Source organism: Caenorhabditis remanei, chromosome V, assembly GCF_010183535.1.
Source record: "Caenorhabditis remanei strain PX506 chromosome V, whole genome shotgun sequence".
Lineage (NCBI taxonomy): Eukaryota > Metazoa > Nematoda > Chromadorea > Rhabditida > Rhabditidae > Caenorhabditis > Caenorhabditis remanei.
The window spans coordinates 13785651-13813063 of record NC_071332.1 but is presented as its reverse complement, the minus strand read 5'-3'; the positions used below and the strand labels follow the sequence as shown (position 1 = coordinate 13813063).

The 27413-nt window shown below is 38.1% G+C and overlaps 8 protein-coding genes across 8 annotated transcripts; 3 read left to right on the top strand and 5 right to left on the bottom strand.

The window, feature by feature from the left end:
• Positions 1-1798: 1798 nt before the first annotated feature.
• Positions 1799-2341, top strand: GCK72_019773 (uncharacterized protein; the record flags this gene model as incomplete). The annotated part of the gene is made up of 4 exons (XM_053733217.1): positions 1799-1950; positions 1999-2056; positions 2107-2222; positions 2272-2341. The coding sequence occupies 4 exons, from the start codon at positions 1799-1801 to the stop codon at positions 2339-2341; spliced, it is 396 nt and encodes a 131-aa protein (XP_053582130.1).
• Positions 2342-3079: 738 nt separating this feature from the next.
• GCK72_019772 (uncharacterized protein) lies at positions 3080-3310 on the top strand (the record flags this gene model as incomplete). The annotated part of the gene is made up of 1 exon (XM_053733216.1): positions 3080-3310. The coding sequence occupies one exon, from the start codon at positions 3080-3082 to the stop codon at positions 3308-3310; it is 231 nt and encodes a 76-aa protein (XP_053582129.1).
• A 200-nt stretch (positions 3311-3510) lies between these two features.
• GCK72_019771 (uncharacterized protein) lies at positions 3511-3964 on the bottom strand (the record flags this gene model as incomplete). Its single annotated transcript, XM_053733215.1, has 2 exons — positions 3511-3881; positions 3925-3964. The coding sequence occupies 2 exons, from the start codon at positions 3962-3964 to the stop codon at positions 3511-3513; spliced, it is 411 nt and encodes a 136-aa protein (XP_053582128.1).
• An 856-nt stretch (positions 3965-4820) lies between these two features.
• GCK72_019770 (uncharacterized protein) lies at positions 4821-6211 on the top strand (the record flags this gene model as incomplete). Its single annotated transcript, XM_003098546.2, has 5 exons — positions 4821-4978; positions 5031-5243; positions 5341-5656; positions 5704-5978; positions 6025-6211. The coding sequence occupies 5 exons, from the start codon at positions 4821-4823 to the stop codon at positions 6209-6211; spliced, it is 1149 nt and encodes a 382-aa protein (XP_003098594.2).
• A 111-nt stretch (positions 6212-6322) lies between these two features.
• On the bottom strand, positions 6323-9061 carry GCK72_019769 (uncharacterized protein; the record flags this gene model as incomplete). Its single annotated transcript, XM_003098569.2, has 5 exons — positions 6323-6627; positions 6680-8183; positions 8232-8402; positions 8495-8849; positions 8913-9061. The coding sequence occupies 5 exons, from the start codon at positions 9059-9061 to the stop codon at positions 6323-6325; spliced, it is 2484 nt and encodes an 827-aa protein (XP_003098617.2).
• Positions 9062-10342: 1281 nt separating this feature from the next.
• GCK72_019768 (uncharacterized protein) lies at positions 10343-12829 on the bottom strand (the record flags this gene model as incomplete). The annotated part of the gene is made up of 7 exons (XM_053733214.1): positions 10343-10468; positions 10561-10902; positions 10949-11192; positions 11428-11454; positions 11637-11989; positions 12108-12360; positions 12771-12829. The coding sequence occupies 7 exons, from the start codon at positions 12827-12829 to the stop codon at positions 10343-10345; spliced, it is 1404 nt and encodes a 467-aa protein (XP_053582127.1).
• A 575-nt stretch (positions 12830-13404) lies between these two features.
• Positions 13405-16585, bottom strand: GCK72_019767 (uncharacterized protein; the record flags this gene model as incomplete). Its single annotated transcript, XM_053733213.1, has 5 exons — positions 13405-13941; positions 14220-14394; positions 15270-15409; positions 16345-16438; positions 16488-16585. 5 exons carry the CDS (start codon positions 16583-16585, stop codon positions 13405-13407), a joined length of 1044 nt encoding a protein of 347 aa, XP_053582126.1.
• Positions 16586-17546: 961 nt separating this feature from the next.
• GCK72_019766 (uncharacterized protein) lies at positions 17547-18870 on the bottom strand (the record flags this gene model as incomplete). The annotated part of the gene is made up of 8 exons (XM_003098535.2): positions 17547-17655; positions 17704-17843; positions 17890-17952; positions 18002-18171; positions 18224-18300; positions 18356-18502; positions 18570-18730; positions 18778-18870. 8 exons carry the CDS (start codon positions 18868-18870, stop codon positions 17547-17549), a joined length of 960 nt encoding a protein of 319 aa, XP_003098583.2.
• Positions 18871-27413: the final 8543 nt, after the last annotated feature.

The window sequence follows — 27413 nt, the reverse complement described above, 5'->3', positions numbered from 1 at the left end:
GAATGATATGTCGATTCCAGCTGTGACCACAGTCCGCGATCTCGGAATCTATTTCTCCAGTCAACTTAGCTTTACTCATCATCACGCTCTGATTATTCGGAAAGCTCATCAAAGGATTAATATATTTTTTTCGGTCCTTAAATATGCGTCGTGGAAAGTATTCATCAAATGTTACGTGGTTTACATTCGTCCTCTACTGGAATATGGCACTGTGGTCACATCACCTATTCAGAAGGAGAATGTCATAATGCTGGAATCAGTCCAGAAATCTTTTATTTTCAGAGTTTATAAGAAATTCAAAATGTCGTATTCATCGTATTTCGAGGCTCTTGAAGAATGTGATCTAAAATCACTGGAACATCGAAGACTATGTATTGATTTAATCTTCACCTATAAACTGATGGTTACCAAGGAAATTATTATTGATGATCCTATATTCGAATTTTTGGAGCATTCAAGGCTAAGGCGGCATAGATATTATCTCAAATCCCTAACTACGAACTCGAATAAATTATCTTCTCAAATACTCTCTAATAGAGTTCTCCGTTGTTGGAATTCTTTATCAGAATTGGTGTTTCCGGTTAAACCGAGCACAGCTGTCTTTAAGAGCAGAATATGTAAATATGATCTCAATCATTTCCTGTCATTAAACCCAACAAATTATTAATTTTACTTTACCTCCTATGGATAGTGGAGCTAGTCTCGAGGTAGCAGAAAGTGCAGAAAACTATTTTTTTCTTTATTAAAAAGTAGTTTTTTGCTTTTTTTTTGCTACCGCTAGAATAGGCCCATTATCATTATGTATGTATTCTTTCTCTTTTTATTAACCATCTCTCACATGTAAATTCAAAAACCATTCCATTTTCTCGTGTTAGTGGTTTCCGCCCTTCGATGAAATAAAGAAATTAAAAAAATTAAATTAAAATCGAGCTCTCTTGAATTGAGTGTGTTTTGTATTTCTTCAATCTCGTCGACAACATATTTCTTTGAGTGAGCCCATTCCAATGATTCAACCCAATTATCGAATCTCATCGCATCTCTATTCCTTCCAACTTTTATTAACCGAAAATTTGGCTTGTAACTCGAAAAAGCTTCCCCTTTTTGAGCCAACTCTTCTCGGCAAGTGTCGCCAAGTCTAGGCCGAACTCCTCGCCTCCACAAGTCTGGGAGAAGGCTGCCACAAGTCTTGGCCAAACTTTGCGCCTGTCGCCGCATTGAGAGACTGGTTCCCAAGTCTTGGCCAAAGTTTGAATATTGATTTTTCAGCATTCAACCTCTTTATTAATTATTCGATTTTTATCACTTTTCACTTATTTTCAGTCTCTTTCGAATGTCGTTTACCTTATTTGGGTTTTTCTAACTGATTTTATTCCACTACCGTATTCAGAGAAAAATGAAAAGGACGGCATTTCGAGAAAAATTCGATATAGAAAAGGAACGATTGGAGAGAAGAAAGGTTCAAATCAGGAGAAAAACACGTGAGTGTTAAGAAAAAACGTTATTGAATAAGAAATTCTCGATAGCGCCCTTATTAGAAAAATAAGAGAAATCGGAGAGTTCGAGAATAGGATATCAAACAATGTCTCAATCGAAGACAATTTCGAAATTTTGGAACCGATGAGCTCTGAAATGATCAACTTGAACTTTGAACCACAACCTTCTATTCTACATTTTCATGGTAGGTTATTACTTTTTCTTCTTACCTCCGAGGAATTTTTTTCATTTTCAGACTTTGGATTCGATGCTCTCGGATGCTATCTTTCAGTAAACTTGTTATCTGGAGATATTGACGAAGAGAATGAGTAAGTGCAAATCAGTAATACTGCTTGAACTAATCATTTTCAAGTTTTTCATCAAACTTGGATCCGAGGCTCACGACGAAATCAAATATCGTCGTCAAGTGAGGGATACTGTGGAATCAGTGATCAATTCAAGCATCTACTACTCGCTGTGAGTCCATTCCTATGGGGATAAATAATCAACAGTCATTTAATACAGACAAAACCTTCGTAACTACTACTACGACATTGATCTGGAGCAACTTATTTATTGCTCGGTAAGTTAGAAATCCGCATTTCAAAAAAAAAAAACAAATATCGTCTTCAGAATCGGAAATTCTGCCATTTGCACTACCGATGGGACGATGTGAAGGCAATGAGACAGAGACGCCGAGAAGCAGGTTTAGATGTGGAGAATTACACAATTCAAGATGTGATGAGAATGTAAGAATATTCGAAAAAAACTTGAAAATATACTGATATTCTTATTCAGGTCTCGCCGAAGCGCATCGGATTCTCCAATCGACGACGACATGAGCCCGTATCCCATCAACGAAAACTAACAAATGTTTTCCCAGTTCCTTTTTTCATGTTCCCATTATTATATTCATTATTTGTTATTATGTTCTTTTCTATTTTTCTTTCAAATAAATTAAATCGATACAAACATTTTAGAACAAAAATGAGAAAGCCAATACAACAAATCTACAAGTTTAGGACAAGCTTTCCACAAGTCTAGGCGCACATCTCCCACAAGTCTTGGCCTGCTTTTACGTAACACTTGTGGGAGATGTGCGCCTAGACTTGTGGGAGGCTCGTGCTAGACTTGGCGACACTTGCCGAGTTGGTTCCATTCCTGAAAGAATATTATGAAAATAATTGCTCCGGCTTTCACAGGCTAACCCACCAACTTGTACATGTTTGGAATATTGTTTGCCTTCGCGTATTCTCTTCTTTCGTAATTGAGTTTTGCGAGAAGTTCTTCATAGTTGTGAGCGGTACTTTGATGTACTGTGGCTCCGAAGAGCACTACTCCAATGATCAGAAGATTCATTCTTACCCAGGGGTCTAGGGAAGAGACGTAAACTGAGGTCTTTGGGGGTAATTGGTTTATTTATAATGAATTTAAATAGAGCACGAGATTTCAAGACGGGTCATGTCAAGTTTTTTTTTTATGAAAAAAGTTAAAGAAAACTCAGTCACGTTACAAATAAAAAAATAGAGCATTGACCTCTTGCCACGTTTAGAAAATAATCTTCAGATTGACAAGATTTAGTCACAGTTTTTCTCTCACTGTCAACATGATTTTCAATCAACTTCTCATCTCTTCACTGCTGTTTGGATTGGTCATGGCAAAACGATACGAGGATATGTCGGCGGATGAGAAACAGAATGCTGAAACTGTCTTGATCGTGTGCATTGTGGTTGGAGTGCTCATATGTATCTCTGGAAGTGCTGCTGGTGGATTCTTCTACATGATGAGAAAGAGAAATAGCAACAATAATAATCCAGGAGTGATGGTCGTTCATTGATATGGGAGAGGATGGAAACAACCAATCGGTCAGATCAAATTAAAGAAGATTACATTATTTGGAAATAAAGATTTGTAATATTGTTATGTTTCAAGTTTACTTTTCAGCGCTTTTTAGAGTCAGAGAAAAGTTATAATAGACTTGAGAATACGGAAACAGCCAACAATTCACATAGTCGCTAACTAAACCTTTATTACTAATCAGGAAAAATAATAAAAGAAGACGAGGCTGAGCAAACTTCCCATAACAAGCATCCCACTGGAACCGTTGGTTTTAGTAGCATTCTCATTAAAATTTTTCCAATCGAACGTCTCTCCATAATCCGGAAGCACTTTCTTCTTTTTCTTATTTTTAGATTTACTGTTTGATCGTTTTGATGGTGTGGGAGTTGTAGATTCTTGAGTGGTTTTTCTGGTAGACGAGTGCTCAGAAACCGACGACTTTACTAGAAATTTAGATGAAGTCTCCTTGAATATCGGCTTCTCGAAAGCTGACACAGTCACATCACTCGAAGTTTCTATGACATCTTCTCGTTTTCGAATTGGCGAAGACCAAATGAGAGTTGAGTAAACTGAAATAATATTTATTTTTTACCAGAGGGAAGAACTGAATACCAATGAATAAGTATCCAAGGAGCAACCAACTTGTCTTCATTTCTGTGGATTTTTGATATTTCAGAGTGAAAAATATATTCGTTCGATTCCTGTACTGAAGTTGAACCGAACCGACCTTTCCTGTAATGGTCATCTTTGGTCAAAAACGTTTTTAGAAGAATATTTTCTGCCACCTTCTCTTCTTAAACCCACTAGGTATGGGGGGTGAATGTTTTGTAATTTGAAAAACGTTACAATTTTTCATTTCTCACTAGCAAAAATGTCACGCTTTGTTGACCGTTAATAACTTTGTCCGTTTTTCACATTTTCACCTAATTTTTATTTGACTATTAGGAATAGGCTGTCCCGTCATTCCTGGAAAATTTGGTGTTGATACCATCATTGGTGACCGAGCTATGGGCCATAGAGTGAAAGTCACTTTTTTTAGCTTGAAAAGTTTGTATTTTTAAGTGTTTTTCAGTGAAAATACATTCGTGACCTTTCAATGACCAAGGCCTAGAACAGTGACAATAACAAATTTATTTCCATTCATTTCAATTAGGAGTAAGTAGGCGGCTATAATTAAAGGCCCGGGAAGAACGTCACCCGCCTAATAAAAAAAAAATAAAGGTGGCAGACAGGGCCGAAGGCCCGGTTTTACTCTGGCTCAGGGCCGCAGGCCCTGGAACTCTTGAAGACCCGGGAAGCATAGCGGACCCCGCCGGCAGGCGGGTGACGCTAGTCCTGAAGTCTATAGATGCCCTAGAGGGTCCAATCGCCGTGTGTCATCTCGATTTCCCACAGCTCATTTTCGTTATTTTTCTTCCCACAGAGCTACATAGTCATCTCCTCGTTTGAATACATACCCAACCCGTTCAATCTCTCGTTTTGAATATTTTCCGCCAATACAAGTGAACATGGAAAATTTCGAACGTCTTGTTACAATCCTCAAGAACTTTGCCATGGCGGCTAACTCTGATCCTCCGATTCCATTGATTAGGACACGTATCAGACTACTAGCTCTTCCACAAAAGGCATTTGAGAATGTTTTGAGGCAGATGGATTTCATTTTTGTGTAAGTTTGCATTTTCTTTCAAACAAAAATAGTTTCGTATTCATAATTACAGATTCGACTTGTCGCTAACATCAAAGAGAATCAGAGGCTTGATTAAGGAGATGAATTTTCAATTTGACTGTGTGGAAATCAATAATATGCACAGAAGAAAATCAATAGTTTTTCGAAATAACTATAAGGAGCCCGACCTCATTTTCCGTTTTGATGAGAAATGTTGCGAGTGGGGATGGCAAATTCAAATGGGAAAGCAGGCGATTTTAGTACGGTGAGTATGTTTCTTCACTAGTTTGTCCCGATGTCTGTCTCTGTCTGTGTGTCCTCTGAATCCTGATGTCCTCAAATATCAATCAGCTTTGTTTCAGTGGACGGAACAACATGCAACGTGAATACTACTGCGAAACAAAATCATTCGAGTCAGATCTCAAACCAATGCTTGACTATATTTCCAGTGTATTTCGTTTCCGGGCAGGTTTTGCTCAAATTGAGTTGAATCAAAGAGCCGCAAAACTCAGAGAGCTCATTGAACACCCGATTTTTAACAACCGGTTGGTTATCCAATTGTCAGGATATTTGAGAGATGGATACAGAGGATTGGAGTCATTATTGCATACTTATCGAAATTTGGAAGGACTTTTGATCAACTTCCAGTTCATCAGGGGGTACTTTGACTTTAAAGACGTAAGTTAAATATTTGTTTGTAAAAAGAAATGACGTTTTCCTTTCAGATTTTTCATCTGAAACGTATCTGCTTTCTGGACGCAATGTGGATGACACGTGAAGATCTTCTGAGTCTTGAATTCCAGCGCTTGAAATTACTGTGTCATAATCTGTGCGGAGAAGACGTAAACTTGTTCATCAAGCACTGGCAGGCAGGTGGAAACCCTGGATTACGTCGTCTGGATCTGTCGACTGCTTATGGAAGAAATATTGAAATGGTGAAAGTTCTCGATGGATTGAATGTAGTTCTCTGGGATAAACAGAGAAGAGACGGAGATTATGTGTAAGTAATTCTGTGTGAAATTCACTAAAAATCATAGCTTTTACAGCATGGATATGATCCAAAGTCCCTACACAATAGACGCTCGCCGTGGGTACGATATCGAAAGAAGTGACGGTCTCCTTGCTACAATTCTCCAGACAGACGTCTCATTCTATTTTCTGGTTTGGCACAACCCATTCAATACTCAATTTTCTTATCCGAATAAGGCTTATCGGATTGTTAATAATCTGTAATTATCGTTCTTGTTCTTTTTTCTTTGATTTTTATATATTATTTTTTAATGATTGATTCATTTTTTCTAATTTTCAGAGTTTTATTTTTTCAAAAATGAAAATAACAAAAAATCACATCTTATCGAGATAATCATTAAGATCCGGAATACTCTCTTTGAGTCCTTTCCTTTTTCTGATATCCAACATAATTTTATTCGCCATTGTCCCGTCTTCAAGTGGATCTCCTGGTAGCAACTGCCAGTGATCGAATACATATTGAGGAATGGACAAAACACCCGGGATAGAGCGGGAATCAGTTATGAAACCAATAGATTCGTTGACAGGTAAATAGCCCTTCAGGGTGAATATTGATGCTCCGAAGGTTTTGAATTTTTCAAATACTTGACCTCTCCTACCGCTCAGCAATTCAGAAGTTTCTGGAAATATGTAGATGAATTTCAAATTCTATCGCAAAACCTATCAATTTACCTTCAATGGCGTCTTCTAAACATTGAATTTCCACCAAATAAACTGGTTCCAGAAGACGTGGTTCAGCAGTGAGAGCACATGAATAGAAATTACGACGGAATCCACAGATGATTTGACCACTTCCTCTTTCATTTGACCTTTGATGAAGGTTCATATCGACAATATTGAATTGAACACCACGCATATTCTCTTGACAAAGTACTCCCTCCGCGGTTGTCCATCGGAAACCAGCGATCACTGACTTTTTGATTTCATGGTTAAATTCAGAGTGTTTCGTGTTATCACATAAAATGTTTGGTCCAGCAACTTGAGTTCCGAAGCACCAAATGTTATCCGCATCCGCGATTCCATGTTTTTTAGCAAGAGTCACTCCATTATCTTTAGATACGTACCCTTCGATACCATTAACGTGATCACTTTCGAGATCTTTAATGAGATCAACTGGAACTGGTTCCGCAGTACAGAAAAATCTGTTCATCTTATTTGGTGATTTAGCCATACAAAGCTGATTAGACTTGGATAGAACTGTTTCTCGATATAAGACGAATGGCTCAGAAGTGTTGAGTGGAATGTATCCGTCGTCTTCCAGTATTTTGATACATGTCTCCAGATGATGATCGCTTGATCCTGCAATGAAGAGCTCTCCTTCTTCTTCACTAATAAACTGAACCGTCGGATCTACTTCAGTTAGTCTTTTCAGTCCATCAAGAAGTTTGGGAAGATCATCTGGATTCTTTGGTTCAACTGAAACTCTCATTACTGGAGAGACAGAGTATTTCATTGATCGAATGTTATGGGCATCTTTTAATGTGGTCAGAGTCCCTCCTTTCACAAGATATTGATCGATTCCAACGAGACAACAGACATTTCCAACTGGAATTTCATCGATAAACTCAATGAATCTTCCCATCAAGAATACAATTTGTTTAATCGGTGCTTCGTATAAATCCTTCTTCTGTCCTGACACATAACTTGGCCCTTGAATTCTGGCTTTCTGCCCGGTTACCACTTTTCCAGAGAAGACACGCCCAAATGCGTAAAACCTTTCCTTATTAGAAGTTGGAAGCATTTTGGATACATACATCATGAGTGGTCCATTAGAATCGCAAGCTCTGATTGCTAGAGCTGTTTCGTCGTCTAGTGATCCCTCGTATAAAATTTCCATTCTGTATTTCTGAGCAGTCACTGGAGAAGGTAAGTGGATAGCAGCCATCTGAAGAATACTGTCTCCTCCAGGAAGCCATTTCCTCATGAATGCTTTCATCACTGCTTGTCCTTCTAAATCTTTCTCGTAGTCAGTCAATTCAACACCAAGTTTTTCGGAGATTGTTTCGATTTTCTCTTTTTCAAGATTCAGGGTTGCATCCATGACCATGAAAATTGGCTCAAGTACGAATTGATTGAATCCACGTTTCTGATTTTCATTTGTCTTCGTGCTACTCCACTTTTTGGTGGTTGAATCAAAGAATCTATTGCCCCAGAGGTTTTTCATTATCTTGTCAACCTGGAATTATGATTTTAGTTAAAATACAAATTGGGGACTAGGACTCACCGAGATTCCAAACTTTTCAGCATACATTTCAGCAAACTGTTTTAATGTGAAGCCCCATCTTTGGACTGCAGATCCGAATCCGACATTTCCAATTGATGGATTCATTGGTTCAAATGGTGCATCTTCATTACCAAAAGTGGAAATTACGGTGTTGATGTTGTCAACGATATCCTGAGAAAAGTTGGATTGGGTTCTCAATTGAATGATTTTACAACACGAAATATAATGAAGAGACTTTGACTAGATTTCAAGCATAAACTAACTTTGAAGGTTTGATAAATCTCCTCTGGTCCCAGTTTCAATTCCAGAAGAGTTCTATCCATTTTGTTGATAAAAAGAATTTGTTTGACTCGTTCAGGAATTGCCTGGCGGAGTACAGATTCCGTTTGAATCTCAACACCAGAGACACAATCAACAACTACAATGGCTCCATCGACGATACGAAGTTGAGAAGACATTTCAGGAGAGAAGTTAGTAAGACGGGGTGATTCAATTAGATTGATCAGGAAACTATTCACTTTTTCTGTCTTCCCATCAATTTCGACAGTTTCCATTTGGTCTTCTCCTTTCACGAAATCCAAATCATCATTTTTCATTTTGAGTTCGAGTGAAATTGCTCTGAAAATCAAAATCCCTGTGTAAATGACAAAGAGTCTGTATATTTATGCATCTATTACTCACGCCGATGTGACAGTAATATACATTTCCGTTGTATCTTTCTCCATAATCATTATCCCAGCACTCGAAGTGAGACAGTTCGTAACGGACGTCTTCCCGTGTTCATTATTACCAATTACAGAGATATTACGAATATTTCGTGTGCGTCCCATCAGAGAACGCACCTCATTTATTGTGTAATTCACCTAAATCAGAGACAAATTCTGGAGAATATCTCACAAAAAATGCTTACCATGTTCAATTTTCAATATTCAGTTATAAGAAAAGGTTAGTATTACAGAGAATCAGGAATAAATACTTCAAAATTCATAAACTTTTAGAATATATCAACTCCATTCAATGCGGAAATTGCGAAATTTTTCCAAACGTTATTTCTCTCTGTTTGACTATGCATCGGTGTGTTTATCATCAACACATATGTTGAATTCTGCCCTGCAAATTGTTCTTTTGAACTCAAGATTTTTGATTTTTATGACTTTTATTATGACATTTTTCTAACAGATATTCGAAGTTGAAGTGGCTAGCTGCAAGATTTTCTGAAAACGGAGAGAACTTCGTTGTATTTTCAAAATGTCTCTCTTCTTCTCGAAAACTGCACTCATTAACGGAATTCCTGATATACTTTATCAAAATTACGATCACAAATTCGATGTAAATACTTTAAATTTATGAAAAATGAGCTTGAAACCATCCAAAACCCGGCTAGAAAGACTCCAAACACTTCAATTATTCCCTGTCGATTTACGGTAAACAAGGCGCTTTGGCGGAATAATGGCGTGTCGTTGCCAATTTCAAGCGATGACTCATTAAATTTCGAGGCCCCACAAATCGGGGAGAAACGTGGTGCGGGAAACACGAATCGGGGAGAAACAAATCGGGGAAATACCATTCGGGGAAATACAATTCGGGGAGAAAGGGGCGGAGTCGCGAAAAAACTGTGCGGCAGTTGCAAAACAAATTTTTTACAGTAATTTTTAAGAGGAAAAATTACCATGAGCAAATTTTTTTGCAACTGCCGCACAGTTTTTTCGCGACTCCGCCCCTTTCTCCCCGAATTGTATTTCCCCGAATAGTATTTCCCCGATTTGTTTCTCCCCGTTTCGTGTTTCCCGCACCACGTTTCTCCCCGATTTGTGGGGCCTCTAAATTTCAACCAATAGCTCATGCATTCACAGGAATTTATTAATTCTATTTGGTTCATAAAACTCTAAACATTGCACAGAACATGGAAAAGTTGAAATTGAAGTGAAAATACCCGGTATGGGAAGGGAAAAAGGCGGAAACAATCAAATGAAGAGTGAATTTGTTTTAGAATCTGATAGTGGAATCCGTATATATCAACATGTACAAAAAACAACGGGAAATTTTGGGGCCATTAGTGATGTGAATTAATAGAAATGTTAGATTAAGAAGTGCATAAATTAGTGTTAGAATTAGTCTTCGTGTTCACCGCCTTCTCCATCATTGAGAAGAGGCGATTCTTCTCCGCTTCGCAATTTCCGGAGAGATTTCATGTCGATGATGCAACGTTTGAGGATAGCGAGGATGGCAAATCCATTCTGAAATAAGAATGTGTTTGGAGAGAAAACAGAGCAGAAAAATTGGCAGAAAACATTCAAAAAATATAGAATTTGAGCGACGAATAGCTTACCAATAGCATAAATACATAGAAAACAGCCTTCCATCCCAAATCATCTTGAATAATCGGAATGAATAGTTGTCCAATAGCCGATCCAGCTGATCCAGTACCATCCAACAATCCGGATACTGTAGACATTGCCTGTGTGTTTCCAGCGAGTGCCGGTTGTGATCCGAGATCAATCGAAATTGAGCCAACGATCAAATTGTATGGTCCAGATACAGTCACACCGACAGTTGTCATTACGAGAGCATTCCAGAACATGTATGGACCGACGTGAGCGTAGAAGTAGAGAGATCCGATGGAACATATGAGCATCGCAACGATAAGAGGGGATCGTTTGCCCATTTTGTCCTGAAAAGAAGCAGATAAACGACGAACTATTTCCTCATCAACTCACCGTAATATATCCACCCAAAACACTTCCAATAATTCCACCGAAATCGTACCAAATACTCAATTGATCTGCTTGTGATTCTTCCCAGTGATATGCATCAGTCAAATACAATGGAAGCCAGAAGAAGAAGGCGTAATTCACAAGTTTCAGACATGCGTTACAGATACAATAGGCGAGAACTCCGGGAAGAAGAATTGCTTTGAATAGGGAAATGGGTTCGCCGTGGAAGTTGTGATGCGGTTCGTTGCTGGAATAATTTAGACATTTTCACAAAGAAATTGAACATGGAAGGGTGTTGAGGAAGTGGAAAACTCAGAAAACTCGAGATGAGTGACTAGAATCAGTGAGAAGTGGGATTACATGCTAAAACTTATTGTAAATATAAAACTGTCAGCTATGTTGGGCTTACGAAAACTCAAATTACATGCAAAAACCACTACAAAACAGAAGTAATAACGAACTTTCTAGAATTAGAGTCCCACCTGTTAGACCGGCGGAGTAGTCGGATTCTACAAAAACAAAATTTTAGTTTCGGTTCAAAATTCTGAATGGGATATAACTGAAAAGGAAAAGTCAGGGTCACGTGAGGCCCGTTTAAAATAATAAGTGCCGACTGTATGCATGTCTGTAAGTCTGTCTATGTGCAGTTAATGTCTTCTTGTCTGTAAGTCTTCTTGTCATTACTACTCACCTATTAGCCTCAACTCCAGCCTCCTGTTCTTCGTTTGGTGATGAATCAATAGCTGTCACTACAACGATTGCACCAACAGCAATGAGCACTGAATTGAGCAAGAAAGTATATTCATAACCCAATGGAAGAACCATTGCAGTAAAAATCGATCCGAATATATTTCCAACTGGTTGACATGCCGCCCATACACCCATCACGAATCCACGATTTCCTTTTCCGAACCAGTTGGCCATGATCGCGATTTCACTGGGCCATCCACAGGCTTGAACAAGACCGAACGCGATGTAAGTGATGACATAATAAGGGGCATGATAGAAATTGAGCCATTTTGGAATTGTTCCGAATAGAGTGAGCTGAAATGGTTGAGAAAGTATTACAAACATTTCGAAGAGAATATGCTAGCGCAATGACGACTAGCTACTTTCGACATGTTCGCAGGCATACTCCTGCTACTCCTGTGGATTTTCTTACCGTGACAGCAGATCCAATCATTCCAGCAGCTACAACGTATTTCGGGTTGAGACGATCACCCAACCATCCCCAAAAGAAGAGAGCCGCAGCATATGCAGCCATGAAAATGGCATCCAATGACCCCAAAAAGTGCTTGGCGTCTGCTTCATTTGCGAATAATGGTTCGTGTCCAGAGGTGTTACTCAACCAATCTGATTTTATCGACGATTTCACTCCGGATAATGATTTTCTGCTCGCGTGGTATAGGCCGTAACTGAAATAAGGCGAAATTTGGTTTGGGAGAATGAGAAATCGAATAGAAACTGTTGAAAATCAGCCAAAATTGTGAAACCTCTAGGAAACCTGTAGAAAAACTTGGTCTGAGGAGCGAAGTTATCGCTCATTTGTCGATTTTTTCCGAAAAATAAACCGAAAAACGAGTTTTCATATCATCTGAATGTAAAAAAACCGTTAAAATTTTATTTTCTGGCTAATTTATCATTCATGAGTTGTACCTCGTGAAGTCAAAGTTAGCGTATTGAAGAGACAACTAATGAAATAATAGTTATTTGTTATAAACAGTTGCCCTTTGGCAATCTAACATTATCTATTTTCGATTTTTATTTAACTTCATTCACTTTTCACATCTGATTCCGAAAAATAACTTTTCTATTTTTTTCTTACCTGACAAACGTTACGACGAAGACGAGCGCCTTCCGTGACGACGTCGACATCTGCACCATATGGAAAAATGTAAAAATTAAAAAGAAAGAGATGGGAATGGACTGTTACTTAAAACGAGCCATTCTGTGTGTGCATTCGTTATCATATCAACTGATAAGAGCGAAATACAAAGGAGAAGGACAAAAGTACTTGAAAAGTTGATAATAACTACATCTATAAGTTAATGAGTGGAGTGTCTGAAGAGAAGGGGTAGAAACTATAAAATATCACTTTTATTGGTGTTGAAATTAGATTGAAATACGATGAAAAGGGAATTTTGAATAAAATGAAACAAGTAGAAAATTGGAGGGAAAACAGAGAAATGATGGTAGAAAATCGAAAAAATAGAGGGGAAAGTGAGGATGGTTGTTGATGAATCATGAGACAAAAGAGAAAAAAGACAGAAAAATAAACAAAACCATGGGGGAAATTTGTAGAAACATTGAAAATCATGAGGTCTCGAAACGAAATGTTGCGAATTTGTCGAAAACTGGGCTTTTTACTACTCAGATTTTCCAACTTTAACTCATGATTCCCCACAACGAAATGGACAGAAGACAAAATTATTCAAGAATTCAGAACTGAAGGAACACAATTATTTAATGTATTTATCCATAAATTTCTTGTGGAATTCTGATCGAATGGCGTCATTAATGAATGTGACATTCTTCTTTCTCTCCTCAACTCCTTTCGCACAATTCTTGAATACAACATCATCATCCCATCGCCTCTTTACAGTGAAGTCCCCAGCAGAAGTCGATGCTCCAGATGATCCACTTGGTCCCTCATTCAACAATGGATTTCCTGCCAGAATATTCGCCATTCTCTGTTTCTCCTCTTTCTCTTTGATCTCTTCATCTCTTGCAGCCTTCTCCTCGGCTCTTTCTTTCTTGATTTTCTCCAATTCTGCCATCAATGCGGCAGTGTCATCCTCATCCGAATCATCGTCATCTGATGAGTTCAACTCGTCGACAGCTTCATCTGCGTCCACGGCTGCAGCCGATTCAGCGGCGATTTGATCCATCCGTTGACGTTTTGAGTGACTAGAAGAGGATGTAGATGAGGCAGATTCACGTGCACGTTTCTCACGGATTGCATTGCGCTCCTTGTCCTCCAATTCACGGCGGAGATCCTGAAAAAATTAATTAGGTTGACGACATCTATAGCTTTGCGGATATTCAAATGATCCAAATTAGTTATTTAGATTTAAAAGCAAAACTGGAATTTTGAGATTGTGTTGTCTACAGTTTCAGTATTGAGTTATGACTCAAAAAAAATGAAATTTCAGCAACATCAACGGCGGAGATTTTAAAAACTAGAAAAATTAAACTTTTATCTCCAGACAAATATTCCGAGTTCATTCGAACTTCCATAACTAGTTTTTCTCATTTTCGTTGATTTTTTTCTCACCTTCTTTCTCAAGTCTTCCTCAGTTCCCTGTCCGGTTTGTCTGTACTTCATTTTTGTGTGCGATGGCATGTCTTTTGACGAATATTGAGCCGAGAGCTTCGACAGATCACCCTCACCACGGGCGGTTCCTCCGCGAGCCGGGAAAAAGGTCGGACGATGGGCCGTAGTCATTTTGCTGGAAAATTGCAAAGTTATTTAGGTAAAAAGTACAAAAAACCGGCCAGCGGAAGAAAGAAAATCAACATGATTGAGCATAAATAATGTCATATGAATTAACGACGTAAAGTGCTACTTAGAACCATACATTGAGATCAGACGACGATATAAGTATACGAAGAGCTATTGTCAGTTGTTTGGATTTGATTATTATAAAAATATTTATTTCTGTGTTGAATTTCTCTAAATTTTTCAAATAAAACACATGAAACAAGTTATTAGTTTCACAAAAACTAGCTTTTAAGACAGAATCATTACGAAACATAGTTGAAAAAGTATTGCAAACGGGGAAGAACGAATAACGAGAAAAACAACAATAGTTTCTAGGGAACAATGCACGAAACTAACGCGTTTTTTTTTCGAAAATTGAATCTGTTTTGTGCTTTTCAGTTTTCGAATAAGAAAACTACACAAAACGACGGGAAGTGAAAGAAAACGGCTGAAAAATCGTTCGAAAATTGATTTGGCCGAAATGGAAGAGAAAGTCGCCTGCTAGTCCGCGCACACTCTTCCACGGCCAAAACAAACGGCGGGAGTTTGAATTAGGGTTTTCATTCGACGTAACAAGTTTTTTCAGTTTTTCAATGATTCAGACATTTTTTTCGAAATAATTTATTAATTATGAAAGATATACAACAAAATATCCATTCAAAATTTATCTGACACTCTGCTAGTCACTACTGACAGACTATGACCAGATCTTCGTTTGCGAATCAATGATATAATCCATCGACGATATTCTGCATTGAAGAAACATATGACTATTCTGTAATTCGTAACGTTTATTGTTTAGATGGAAAATACGAATTTGTGCTCTACTGCACTCCAACTCACGGTGCAATACAGTTGACTCCAGTTGAAGAAAGCGTAGTTGTTGTGAATATCTTCCAGTCTAATCTCTTTCCAGGCAGAAATGTATATCCAGACACATACCACATCCCAACAAACATCATTACTGATCCTTGGACTAATACCTAAAAGATATTATCAATAGAGCGCATGTGCATAGTTAAGAAACCTGCATTGCAAAATTGATCTCCCGTTTTCGAATATCTTTACTTTGTGATTTGAAAATTTTTCGACGACAAGTTACCAGTATGATAAAAGTGACAATATCGAACACCGAGATGGCAAAAACCAACAAAAATTGGAAGGTTAAACTTAAAAGGAGAAGTTTAGAGCCACATTTCTAAAATTTTTGAGAAATTTTAGGTTAGAAAGATGATGAATTTTCGATACCTCATTCCTCAGAGCTTCCATAAACACCCATCCAAATTGGAAAAATGGAAAATAACACCCGTGAAAAATATAGAAATAGGAATATACCACAGGTGGAACTGTCCAATTGATTATTATATAGATTATAACTGTTTTCGGACTGAAAGTTACACAGCGATAAGGAGCTCTAAAAGTTACCAACAGAGCGCATTCCCAACTTACCTGAAAACTTTCCTATAGCTAAATGGCATACTGGAAGCACAGAATCTGTTGAAAGCCATCAATGTATGAGATCCCAGAATAATTGGGAAAATAATCAAAGAAATGTTTCCAAATATTTCAGAATGACTAACAATTGCTAACCAATTTCTGAAATATATCATGTCTTCTCACCCAAATTTTGCAGTGAAAACATACAAAGTTAATCCAAAAAAGAAGAATGAAAAACTGAAAACAGTGGCTGCAAACTGTCCAAACGTCTCATTTAGAATAAGAGCCCCGAAAACAGATCCCTTGATATTTTTGATATTATAAGCCCCAGTGACAACAGCTGACTGGATAGTGACACCTAATATGCAAACCTGAAAAAAAGAGTAACACAAGGAAAGAAGCTCTCTCTAATGCTAAAATGATATCAAGTGATCAATTGACATGGTTGCTCTTCAAAAGTAACAAAAAATCAAAAACTTACAGAACTAATAATTATCCCAATAAGTGTATCTTCTGGTCCAAACTTGTAATTTTCATCGGCCTCTTTGAAATACGAGTCATTTCGAAATGTCGATCTGAAAGATGTATGACAAATTTAAACATTTAAAAAAAAGAGAGAATAACATCCGAAGAATTTCAAACTTCGGGGTGTAATACATAGAATAGAACATGCTGTCTTTAGGACAATTGGATGGGCAGCAGACATCCGGATATATCGACATACACGTGGACAGACAGACATACACACTCAAAATAGAAAATCGCCCCGACTTACACCATTTACTGACGTCGACACTTGACACTTGTAGATCATAGAATCCAAGCAGAGAGCACGAATGAAGGAAGGAATGTGTCTCCAATTTTAGAAAACACGAAAAGCAGCTGTTTTGTCACTTCCAAAGGTATCATAATTTCAGGGTTTGACTGGTCTCCGCCTACTTTTTTCCCTTCACTTTTTCTTTTCAACATCAGCACAGAAATGCATGACTACAAAGAGCAAATTGAGGGATAATTGATGGTTTGGACACTTTCTAAGCAAGAAAAAGAGAGTGGGTTGGTTGAAGAGTTTGAGGTAACACTGGGGGAAACAGGGAACAAGTTAGAAATTTCCGTATGGAAAACCGGAGAAATTGGGGGATCGACGGGTTTATGAGTGATCACGAGTCCTAGTTTCCCGATGTTGGAAAAAAAGTCTAGCTGTACTTTTATCTAGAAATAAATTCCACCTGGCCTTCCTCTCTATATTTTCATATTGATCCGAATGTCCAAATGTCCGATGGCTGTCTTCAACCAATCTGGAAACAGATGCCTGTTCAGTTGTTGAAATTTTTCCGATTTAGAATCTGGAAAACTCGCCTAAATATGGAATGATGTCATTGAGAAGCCTGGATTTTATCTGAATGTTCATTGCAGCTGTCCATCTGTCTGTCTCTCTGTCCGTCCGAAAATCTGAATGTCTTTTGTCAGTTCCCACTCTAGATGCATTCTTTCAATGTTCAAATTTTTCAAACTTTGATTTATTGAACACTTCTCCCTCGACCGAATAAATAGAATTCGAGTAAACAAAAATATAAGCAAACCTCCGAAAATGAAGTTAGTTAATTGGATTTGAACAAAATGTGAAACTTGAGGAGAGGAAACATTTAGATAATGGAATGAGCAGGTACCGGGGGAGTATAAAGTTCAACTGGATATTGCTGAGACGGCAGTCACTTGGTTCTTTTTGAAAGCGGAGTGATGGAATCTGATGATCCATCTACGGAATTCGGGGTTGAAGAGGAATACGATGAGACTGGAAAATGAATATTAGAAGAGCAGAATCAGACAGAAACGAACTTACGGATCAAACGTGTGAAGCAAGTTAGAAGAGAACGAGGTAGTGAAGAAGTACTTCCATCTCTCATCGTTTCCAGGAAGCCAAGAGTATCCCATATCGTACCAGAAACCGTGCATAAAGAATACGATTCCTTGGATTAAGACCTGAATAGTTATGAGGTGAAATGATTACTGTAAAGTGTAGCCTCACCTGCCCTGCAAAACTCATCTCTCGTTTACGGACGGAGGCACTCTGTTTCTTGTAGACACGACCCTGAACATTTTGGTTCATTTTATACAGTTTTCCTTCTATTAAAACTCACTCTCCCACAGACCAAGATACAGAGAGTGGCCACATCCAACACGAAAATGAGAGATGTCATGGTGAGTTGGACGACAGTATTGTAAGTAATTATAAGATCTCTACAGATTTCAGTGTAGACATCTCCAGTGAAAATCCATCCGTAGTGAAAGAAGACGAAATTACATTCACCTGAAAATAGAATTCTCATTAGAGTATTGCTGCCTACTGGAAGGAAACTAACGTGATAAGATCACCCAGGCCCAGAAGACACCTGAGAAAGCCCAGTTGAAAATTATAAAGCGACGTATATTCTCATTACTAAAGAAATGTTATATTTTATCTATATCTCTGTAAAATTGAAACTGAAACTTACGAGAAAATAGTTTTATAAGTAAAAACCATTGTCGACGCACAGAATCTATTCAAAGACATCAAGAAGAAGCTTCCAATAACCACCGGCAGCAGACAAATGGTGAAGTTTCCGAAGTAGTTGCTGTGATCCAACACGACTTTGATATTCCTAAAATGTATCAGACTCTTATTCGGTAATTTCCAGGCCAACAAAGTCAAGCCAAGCTGAAACCTACAGTAACACTCCCAGGAAGAAGAAGCTTCCACTAGTGAGGCATGCAATGAGTTGAGTAATGTTCTGATTCATCATGAGTATTCCGAATGGACTGCGCATAGCTGGAATTCTGTGACATCCCACAATGACAGCAAAGATCATCCAGAATCCAATAAAACATTCCTGAAATATTCATAAAGTTTATTCTATAAGTTTTGAACAAAACTCACCACAGAAACCATTGATCCTACCAGAGCGTCATCGCTGGAATAGATAAAACTCTGGTCTAGAATCTTCATCGCAGTCACATTACGGACGACCATCTAGGACGGTTTCGAAGGTATCTGATTTCAAGTCAAGGCGCGATTAGTCTGAAAAATAGAGTATATTTTGTATGGAAAATGAAATGGAATGATTATGATCAGAAGTAAAATGAGTAGAAAATAAACATGAATCCCTGAAGAGGAGCTTAGGGAAAAAAGCAGCGAGATTTTGAATCACGTTTCATAACATCACTTTGAAAAGTCTGATTAGAGGGAGGAGTCATCCGAGTGGTCTGTGGAGCACGTTTTAGTCGATGTCTTAATTAGTTGAGTAGAACCAGTTTTCTTGCGGAAAAGCAAATGTCTAGTAGAGCACACTTGCTGAATCTTTGCAAGCTTGCTAGAGAGTGATTCAAGTTGTTCATGTGATTGGTGAGACATTCAGATCCGGTTAAAAGTATTCAGTGGGATTGTGCTGTAGAACACTTCTCACAAAATTAACACAGTCTGTGAGAAAGAGAGTGAGAGGGAGAGGAAGAGGAAGAGATTTGGCATGCTGATGCTGAAAAATATTTTTATATGTAGTACATACAGACAAGTGCAGCGTCTTACTCGATCCCGGGAGACAAAGGGTTATACATAGTTCGGTATTAATACATGTACTTTTTACTGCTTTTTATATCTCTTTGTTTCCATAAAAGTACAATGCTTTTTGATCGTTTTTCTTTCCAAAAATATCTAATCCTTCCCCCATCTGAATACCATTTTCAAAGACACAAAAAAGTTTTCGACCACGGCAGGACTCGAACCTACAATCCCCAGATCCGAAGTCTGGTGCCTTATCCATTAGGCCACGCGGCCACGTCTTCTTCATGTATTCAACGAAAACATGTTTTGAGCAAGGAGGAATGGAGAAGGAAAAGAAGGGACACATTGGGAGAAGAAAAGAGGAGAACGTTCCCCTTGGAAGGAAGCAAGATGTCATGGAGAAGGGGAGCGAGGAGAGAGTGTGTAGGAGGAAGAGAAGCAGAGAATGGAGTTTTGGAAAAATGAGGATTAGTGGAAATAAATGGAAATGGATTGAGCCTTGAGCCGTACGGCCGAAATAAATTTTTTAAGAAAAACATTTAGAAGAATAATTTCTAAACGTGTACTCTTTATATTCGAAAGTACAACAAGTGAATAACAAAATCATCCGAAAATTAGAAATCGTATAGTGGGCGAGAGTCCTCGGAGAGCTATCTCACCTGATATTCAGAGTTTGTGATCGTGTGATTCATTAGTAGACACCAAATTCATCGGATGATAATTGGACTCTAGACATGAAAGACATAGAGAAAACATAGAGGTTAGTGCTTGTATTTACACCCCGAGGGGGCATGAGGGTGTTATGTAGAACACGCGTACATCCCAATAATAAATTAATAGGCGTGATTTTCGTTTTATTTTAGAGTGGAATTTTCACGCGAAAATTTATAAAATACTAAAATCATTTTTCCTGAATGAAAAAATACGAGCAGATAGAGCAGCGGTTAAAGCAGTTAAACGCAAAATAAACCACGCTGGTTCAATTCCTTCCAAATTTTTGTCCAATTTTTTTCTTAGCACTCTGGAAACAGTGATTACCTTAAAACAGGGACACCCTGGAGCTTGCTCTCGCCCCGCCCATAGGCTTCGAACCCCGGAAGCAGTGATTACCTTAAAACAGGGACACCCTGGAGCTTGCTCTCGCCCCGCCCCTAAGCTCAGCACCCGGAAGCAGTGATTACCTTAAAACAGGGACACCCTGGAGCTTGCTCTCGCCCCGTCCATAGGCTTCGAACCCCAGAAGCAGTGATTACCTTAAAACAGGGACACCCTGGAGCTTGCTCTCGCCCCGCCCATAGGCTTCGAACCTCGGAAGCAGTGATTACCTTAAAACAGGGACACCCTGGAGCTTGCTCTCGCCCTGTCCATCAGCTCTTTTTTTCAGCAATCCCTCCAAGCTTCTTTAACTGAAGGGCGCTAAAGGAGTTGGGGGCACTGAACTTTTTTTCGGTGATTCCGAATCAGTGTGCTGAAAGAGGAGAAAAGTTCACACAATGTCTGAAATATGTGATTCATATGAGGGATTTCATATGAGGGGGTCTTCACCATTCTCTTAGGCTTAGGTTTCTTAGAAATTCGGAAAAAACTTGACAAACACGGTTATTAATAGTTTTTGACAGTTTTTTTCCGCATTTCTAAGAAACCTAAGCCTAAGAGAAAGCAGAGGTAACAAAACAAGTGCGGTGAAGTCAATCACTCTCTACCGTTCTTTAGCATATTCTGCTAAAAGTGGTGAGTAAAAGTAACGAACAAAATTTTGTTAACGTGATGCAATAAATGCCAAAAAATCACAATACGAGAAAAATCACGCAGAAAATCTGGGGTTTTGGAAAATCGAAATGACGTGAAGTTATAATAACCAAAAAATTGTAACTTAGATGTGACCGTTTGGAGAAATGGTTATCGTGGATGGATTAGAATCGAAAGGTTCTTGGTTCGATTCCGGCTGAATGCAATCGTGTTTTGTATTCGAGCTAGGAGTCGGCCAGTCCACCCTCATGCCCCAGCCCCTGGGAAATTGAAACACCCCCATGCCCCCTCGGGTACGGATACGGGCGCGTCATAGAGGTCCCTTAGGGGAATTAGATCAGAAGCAGAAGATGAGTATTATGAAAAACAAGCAAAGTAGAGTTTAGCTAATTGTTTATAGTTTGGAAATTTTCAGATGTCCTCAGAGCGACTGAGACCAAATGGATCAAACAGTTCAGTTAAAAAGAAACGAAACGCGGAAAGACCGTATTACAAGAACAGCTTCCAATTTCCAGTCTGCTCTCTCCTCGTTCCAAACGGAACACCTGACCATTCCATTTCGTGACGAGACCTAAAAACCTGGAATTAAAATATTTTTCCTCGTGGTAATCTGTCATATAAGTTCCATCTTCTCGGAAAGAACACTGTTAATTTCTGACTGAGCCTTCACTCTGAGAAATCTGTAATTAATTTTTCGCTCTTTTTGTTTTTTGAAGAGGTTCTCTTTTTCTAGAAAATTAAGCAAAGATCAGTGTATCAGGTTTTCATCCAGGTGTCCAGATAAAAAACATTGATGAGCATTTTGATTATTGCAGAACGTTTCAAAAAAATTTCCCCCACCATAGAATAACAGTCCCCCACCGTAGTATAACACGCCCCCACCGTAGTATAACACGCCCCCACCATTGAAGAACTGAAGAATAAGCCCCCACCGTAGTATAACAGCCCCCCCCCCACCAACGGTTGACTAGTAGTTACCGTAATCTATACTTTTGGTTATACCGTAATCTTTACTTTTTTCTTACAACCACAAAAACTGATACATCATCCTCCAAATCTTCAGGCTTAGGTAAAAATGCTGGAGAGAAGCGTTTTTGGAAGGTCTCTTATTCTATGGTGGGGGTCTCTTATTCTATGGTGGGGGTATCTTATTCTATGGTGGGGGGCTGATATTCAATAGTGGGAGGCTGATGTTCAATAGTTCGATGATTAAAGTTAAATGATTTCCTCACGTAGTGGGGGGCTCTAGAGGGGTGGGGGCTATAAGTAAAGAATACCAGGTTCTTGAACAATCGTCCCCCACTTAGTACTGGTGGGGGGTTCTAGTTCAACGCACAAATTTAAGTAGAACCCCCCGCCGTGAGGAAGAAGCCCCCACCAGTTTTGTACTGGGTGGGGGGCTCTTCTAAGGTTGATTTCAACGTGGGGGGTTCTACTGCGGTGGGGGGCGATAAGTAAATAATACCAAAAATTCGTTTCACCGTGGGTTTCCGACAAACTAGTAACTCTCTCTAGCTATCCACTACAGATCACAAATAACTTTCAAAATACTTTATTATTACTAATTAAATTATTATCATTATAAAATTAGACACTGAATAGTAGAGCAGACATCAAAGCGAAGTACGGTGTTTGGCGTGATTCCACCGACTGTTTCCTACTGATTACTGGAATTAGATTCTTCTGAGCTTTGTCTGAAGATACACAATCCATCGTCATTAACGGCACTGTCAGTTGTCTCATCTACATTACACCATGATCCAGCTAATCCCACTTTTCGAGTAGCGTTTTTGAATGAAGATCTGGAAAAAGTCAATTCAATTCCACCCCAGTATGGAAAGACTCACTCTGGTCCAATGATACAAACTGTTGAATATTTCAAGTCAAATCTTCTTCTATCCCAAACGTCTTGGAAGTCAGATGGGTGTGCCCATGGAGCACATCCAATATTTCTTTGCATTGGAACAAGTTGTTCCAGGGCTGGGATGAAGAGGTGTTCTAGAGGAGCAGTGTATTTTTTCATGTCCTCCCAGTCCTCAACATGTGCAATATCATTTATCGCATTCGTAAATTTTGTCTCATAGTCAATAGTATCCCCGTCTCTTCCAGCGTGAAAGAAGCGAAATGGGCCACGAGGGATATCGCGATCTGTTGAGAATTTTTTGGCAATTTCAGCCAGAGTTTCACTCCATTCCTAAAAAAAACGAAGGGTAATATAAAACGGTTGAGTGATAATCGCTCACCAACTTGAACATATTTGCTACGTTTCTAGCTTTTGCGTACTCTCTTCTATCATAGTTCAACTTCACAACAAGATCCGAGTAATTTCCAGCAGTAGAAGTTTTCGATGTGGTTGCAGCAGTTTCGGTTGATTCAGCAGAAGTAGTCGATTCAGCAGTAGTAGTTGTGGCTGCAGAAGTAGAAGTAGTTGTAGTTCGTGTAGATTTCTCAGGAAATGGAACTCTGTAGACTTCAGATTCATCATTTTCTGAGATACACAGTCCATCTTCAATTTCACTGTATCGACAGAAAGAAGCTGGAGAACCCGCCTCCCAAGAACTGTTCGCGAATGAATATCTGGAAAAATATCATTTTCCTTGTATGGAACCTCGTTTCAAGCTCGAGTGATAACTTACTCTGGCCCAATCAAGCAAATTGAAGAATACTTCACTGTAAAGTTCTTTCCGAAAGCAGCTGCATCGATTGTATGTGATGATGGAGCACATCCAATGCTTGTTTGTAGTGGTACGAGATACTCAAGTTTGTTTAATTTTCTCTCTTTTTTCTCGCTTGCCCATGGATTCAATACTGGTTCCTTCTTCCTTCTCGTAATTTCGAGAGATTCAGATACGTAACTCTCAAAAACGATAGCATCTTCATTTCTTCCGACATAGAAGTGGCGGAAATTTGGTTGAAAGTACTTCCAATCTTCTGGGAGAGTTTTTCCAGCTACTGCTAATTTTTCGCTCCATTTCTGAAGAACCACTTTTGTTTAAAAAAAGAATCAGACATTATACTTATAAAGTACCCCTATTTCATTTTAAGACAAACCCAACTCACCAACTTGTACATATTCGAAATGTTCATGGCTTTCGCGTACTCTCTTCTCTCATAATTCAACTTGGCAAGCAGTTCCACGTATCCATGATTTGCACTGTAGTCCACTGTTGGTCCTGGTAGTTCATGTCCTCTGGTTGATGCTCTTCGTTTTGGAACAGATGGGGAGTTGTATATTTCAAAGTCTTCATCTAATTTTGACACACAGAGTCCATCCTCAACTTCATCACAGGAAATGGATTCCACTTCTTCTAGCTTCGGAAAAATATCCTCATTCACTATATTTCGACTAAAATAGTTTAACGTTTCTAATGCTTTCTATGCCCGATAGCTTACTGCGGTCCAATGAAACAAATCGAAGTGTACATTGTTTTCAGTGTGCTAGTTATTTTTCCTGTATTTGGGCTGACCAATGTTCTTTCCTTACTTCTATTATAAAGAGAACATCCAATTACTTTTTGCGTTGGGACAAGTTTTTCGAAAACTTCCGATTGAGACTCGTTCGGTTTCATAGGCTTGAAAGGGAGCACTTTATTGTGATTGTAGTCCCGTGTCTCTATTTTTCTAGAAAATGTTATGTCCCATAAAATAGCATCTTTGTTTTTGCCCACGAAAAAGACACGGAAATTTGGATTGAAGTTTTTCAGTTTGAATGGATAGTGTCTCGTTTCTTCTGCCATTTTTTCGTTCCATTCCTATAAATGACTATTTGAACCAGATCGGGAATCAGGGGTAAATGGAAACTCACCAACTTGAACATATTCGAAATGTTCCTCGCTTTGGCATGTTCTCTTCTGTCATAGTTCAACTTGGCAAGCAGTTCCTCATAGTTGTGAGCATCACTGTGGTGTACGGTAGCTGCGAGGAGCACAACTCCAATGAGAAGGAGATTCATCTTTGTCCAGATTTCAGAAATCCGGAGAAGAAGACAAATATTGAGGTTTTGTGAACGGACAGTTTCTTTTATGCGGAGAAAAATAGGGCATGAAACTTGGGAAGGGTCAGGTTATTAGGAAATGCGGTTGGGTCATTCGTTTTTTGTTTTTTATTTTTTTAAGTGTGAATTGACGTAATGAACTCCCAATCATGGAAAAACTGTTTGAAAAAATACAGGAGATATGTGGATGAATCGATAGAATAATCTAGAATACTCTAACAAAAAACAGTTTTTAAAGCATTTTTGTTCTGGGAGAATGAAATAAAAAATGTTCTGTATTCGAGTTCAACGGTTTAGGCAGGACGAGACGGCAACAATTGAATTTTGTTTTCCAAACGCCTTCCGGATGTATCTTTGAATGTCGGAGTTGTACAATATTGTTGTCAAGCTGGAATTTCAAAAAATTTGTACAGTAGCGAGCATAAGTGAGTACCCCTAGGTACTTTTATGTGTAACTCAGCTGAATCATGTCCGTTTCGCTTAAACTTTTATTTGAAAGGAAGCCAAAATATTCAGCAATACGAATATATGTTTTTTGAAAAATTTCCATCACTGATTTTTTCGATAATCGATTTTTCCTGATCTTGATTTGAAAATCCGAAAAAACTTTTTTATTTTTCTCTTGGAGTTATTGAGTTTTTTGTTTCAAAATGTTGGAAAATGATCAGATAAACAAAAAATTATGTTGAATTGGCTTCTCAACTCCTGAGCATCATGCTAGAGCTCCAGAAGTCAAAAGTAGTGCCCTCGGAAAAATCTTCATAACTCATAAAAAAAGGCTTCAAATTAGCCGAAACATGCACTAAAAGACGTGTCTTGTGTTTTTCTACAAATCAACATTAAAACTACAGTTTAAGAAAAAATAATTTTTCTAATTTTTTTCACTCAAAATTTTTTTATTCCTATTTTTTCTGAATTTCTGGTATTTTCTGGATGAAAAACAAACATAACTTTTAAAAACTGCTCGCAAAATGCTTTATCACACATAATAAAACAGATTTATGTGTTCCTTGTTCGTGCTGTAGTCAGAAAATACCAAAAATTGAGAAAAGAAAGGAATTTAAAAAAATTTTAAATGAAAAAAATTAGAAAAATTATTTTTTCCTAAACTGTAATTTTTTAAAGTTGGTTTGTAGAAAAACTTAAGACACGTCTTTTGGTGCATGTTTCGATTTCTGGTATTTTCTGACTACAGCACGAACAAGGAACACATAAATGTGTTTTATTATGTGTGATAAAGCATTTTGCGAGCAGTTTTTAAAAGTTATGTTTGTTTTTCATCCAGAAAATACCAGAAATTCAGAAAAAATAGGAATAAAAAAATTTTGAGTGAAAAAAATTAGAAAAATTATTTTTTCTTAAACTGTAGTTTTAATGTTGATTTGTAGAAAAACACAAGACACGTCTTTTAGTGCATGTTTCGGCTAATTTGAAGCCTTTTTTTATGAGTTATGAAGATTTTTCCGAGGGCACTACTTTTGACTTCTGGAGCTCTAGCATGATGCTCAGGAGTTGAGAAGCCAATTCAACATAATTTTTTGTTTATCTGATCATTTTCCAACATTTTGAAACAAAAAACTCAATAACTCCAAGAGAAAAATAAAAAAGTTTTTTCGGATTTTCAAATCAAGATCAGGAAAAATCGATTATCGAAAAAATCAGTGATGGAAATTTTTCAAAAAACATATATTCGTATTGCTGAATATTTTGGCTTCCTTTCAAAAAAAAGTTTAGGCAAAACGGACATGATTCAGTTGAGTTACACATGAAAGTACAAAGGGGTGCTCACTTATGCTCGCTACTGTATGTTTATCATGGATGAGTAACTGGTACGATTAGCAACTATTATGAGAAAGGCTGTTTCTTTGAAATCAGTAAAACTTGTTTTTCAGACTAATACTCTCAAGCATGATTGTTTTTTCAATCTTCCCACCCATCAAAAGCATGTAGAAAACACCAAAACAAGGAAGACATGAGGAATGCTCTCATTGGATCCATCACCATTTCCGGAGCAAAAATGAAAACTGAAAGTCCCAAAAATAACATGATTCCTTGACTGAATGACTGAAACATTACATATGTAGAAATAATTCAGATTCTCATTGACTTATTTACCTGTTTCAAAAAATCTATCTCTTTTTTGTTCAGCACGGAAGGCATGGAATTTGTTGATTTTTGGAGCTGAAATGTCAATTAGTTCAAGTCTACAACAGATCTATGAGCACCTTTTGTTTCTTGTAACATAATCTTGTCACAGTTATCGTGTCCAGAA